We start from the raw sequence: 1,983 nt of genomic DNA on the forward strand, positions 1-1,983 counted from the left end.
AAATAATAATGAGAATATAATATATTTGAATACATTATACAGATATAGCTGCAAAAATTATTTATTAAATTTTCTACTATATATAACGTCTTATAATTAATGCAATCAAATTTTTATTTTATTTTAAGGTATAAATAAAAGATTGATATATGAACTACACTTTATTGTGATATAAAAAAATATATGTAGTTTATTTAGGCCTAGGCCATAAAAATATGATCATTTATAGGAACAAATTTGTACACAACAATGGAAGACATTGTTTATAACTGCATTACAAATCGCAGAATTAAGTTTTATATATCCTTACTCATGAAATTTTGGAATATAGTGAAGTTTTGGTATATCGTAAAATCACAGCCTCATTGCATAGTTGGCATTGCCGTCGACGATGCGATATCGGTAGCATCACTTGATCTCCATAGCTGTGTTATTGTCTTCGTTTGCGTATGGAAATTTACCCCCTAAAATGAGATTAATAAAAAAACACGCATTATCATATTATTATATTATACATCTTAATTATTTGTTCAAAAGAACTCTACTTATTTACAATCATATTATAACATAGTGCAAATGCAAAAAATGATTTATTAAACAAATTTTAATTTTGCAAGAATAAGATATATTTTTATTTGTACACATTGTTTTAGCTATTTTTTATTATTTTTTATTTGTTTTAATTAATTTAAATAACTATAATTATAATAAAAAAAGTTATTGCAAAGAGTTACAAGTATGATATAGTTTGATAAATGGATTGATTCATCAAATAAAAGTACGCAAAGTTACATGTACTCACGTATTTTCCATAAAAGTTCATATCGCCGAGAAAGGAACCTTTATTGCCAGTGAAACTGAACATCGGTAAGGGGACGGGTATGGGAACGTTAATGCCAACTTGGCCGACATCGATTCTGTTCACGAATGCCCTAGCTGTCGCTCCATTTGTCGTGAAAACTGCCGTGCCATTGCCATAAGGATTTTTATTGATGATGTCGATAGCCTCATCGGTAGTATCAGCAAACATGCACGATAAAACGGGTCCGAATATTTCTTCTGTGTAACACTTCATTGTAGGCTATAACATGTATTAAATATCAAGTGATCTATGATATAAATTAAATGGAAAAACATGAAGAATTGAGTTAAAATATAACGTTAATTAAAATGCAGCACGATTTTAAATAATAAATAAATGATACGAATTTTTAGACTAATGAGAATGAATCTAATTAAATGAGAGGAATCTTATATTTGATTGAAGTGGTTTTTAGTGCTTAAATACATTATAGATATTTCTTGTGTAAATTCATGTACATTCTGATTCTACCGTGCACCGAAATCTTTTTTCAGAAGAATCAGAATAGTAGTATCACTTATTAGATTGTACAAGCAATTTATTGCTATTCTGATTTTTCTCATGAATGCGTTTTAAGACAGAAAAAGATAAATTTTGACGCGCGGTATGCAGATTCAGAATGCATATAAATTTACATAAGATATATGTATTTAAACACTAAGATCCTTCGATTGAATAACATATTTCTCTCATTTAATCACTTAAAATATTATAAATTTAGATAAAAAAATTTATGTCAATAAATTTTGTTTATGGATATGAAGCTATAGATAAAGAATAATTTAATTTAATTAATTTTTTATTTAAGAAAATAAATAAATTCTCATAGACAGTTTATTTTTTAGTTTACAGTAGTTTAAAGTTTATAAGGAGAGACTCACATAAGTATTTCATGGATTTTGATCAGCTTTTTTAGGTCACAACGATGGATCGTTTTCAAACTTGGAGGACTCGATAGATATTTAAAAAACGAGTAATTTATATATATATATATATATATATATATATATATATATATATATATATAATAAATTAATTAATATACATATACATACTATATATATATATATATATTATTTACTTACTTATTACTATTACTACTAATAGTACTTTCCTCGGTA

General features: G+C 25.8%; 1 protein-coding gene across 1 annotated transcript in view; it reads right to left on the bottom strand.

Annotated features, from left to right (window-relative positions):
- Nucleotides 1–362: 362 nt before the first annotated feature.
- LOC105622822 (probable methylmalonate-semialdehyde dehydrogenase [acylating], mitochondrial) overlaps nt 363–1,983 on the bottom strand; it is a 7,604-nt gene continuing 5,983 nt past the window's right edge. Inside the window, exons 7-8 of the mRNA XM_012204233.1 lie at nt 803–1,081; nt 363–464 (exon numbers count right to left, since the gene is read on the bottom strand). Coding sequence (XP_012059623.1) covers nt 363–464; nt 803–1,081 — 381 coding nt within the window. The remainder of the gene's footprint in view (nt 465–802; nt 1,082–1,983) is intronic.

This window comes from Atta cephalotes (assembly GCF_000143395.1).
Source record: "Atta cephalotes unplaced genomic scaffold scaffold00049, whole genome shotgun sequence".
Lineage (NCBI taxonomy): Eukaryota > Metazoa > Arthropoda > Insecta > Hymenoptera > Formicidae > Atta > Atta cephalotes.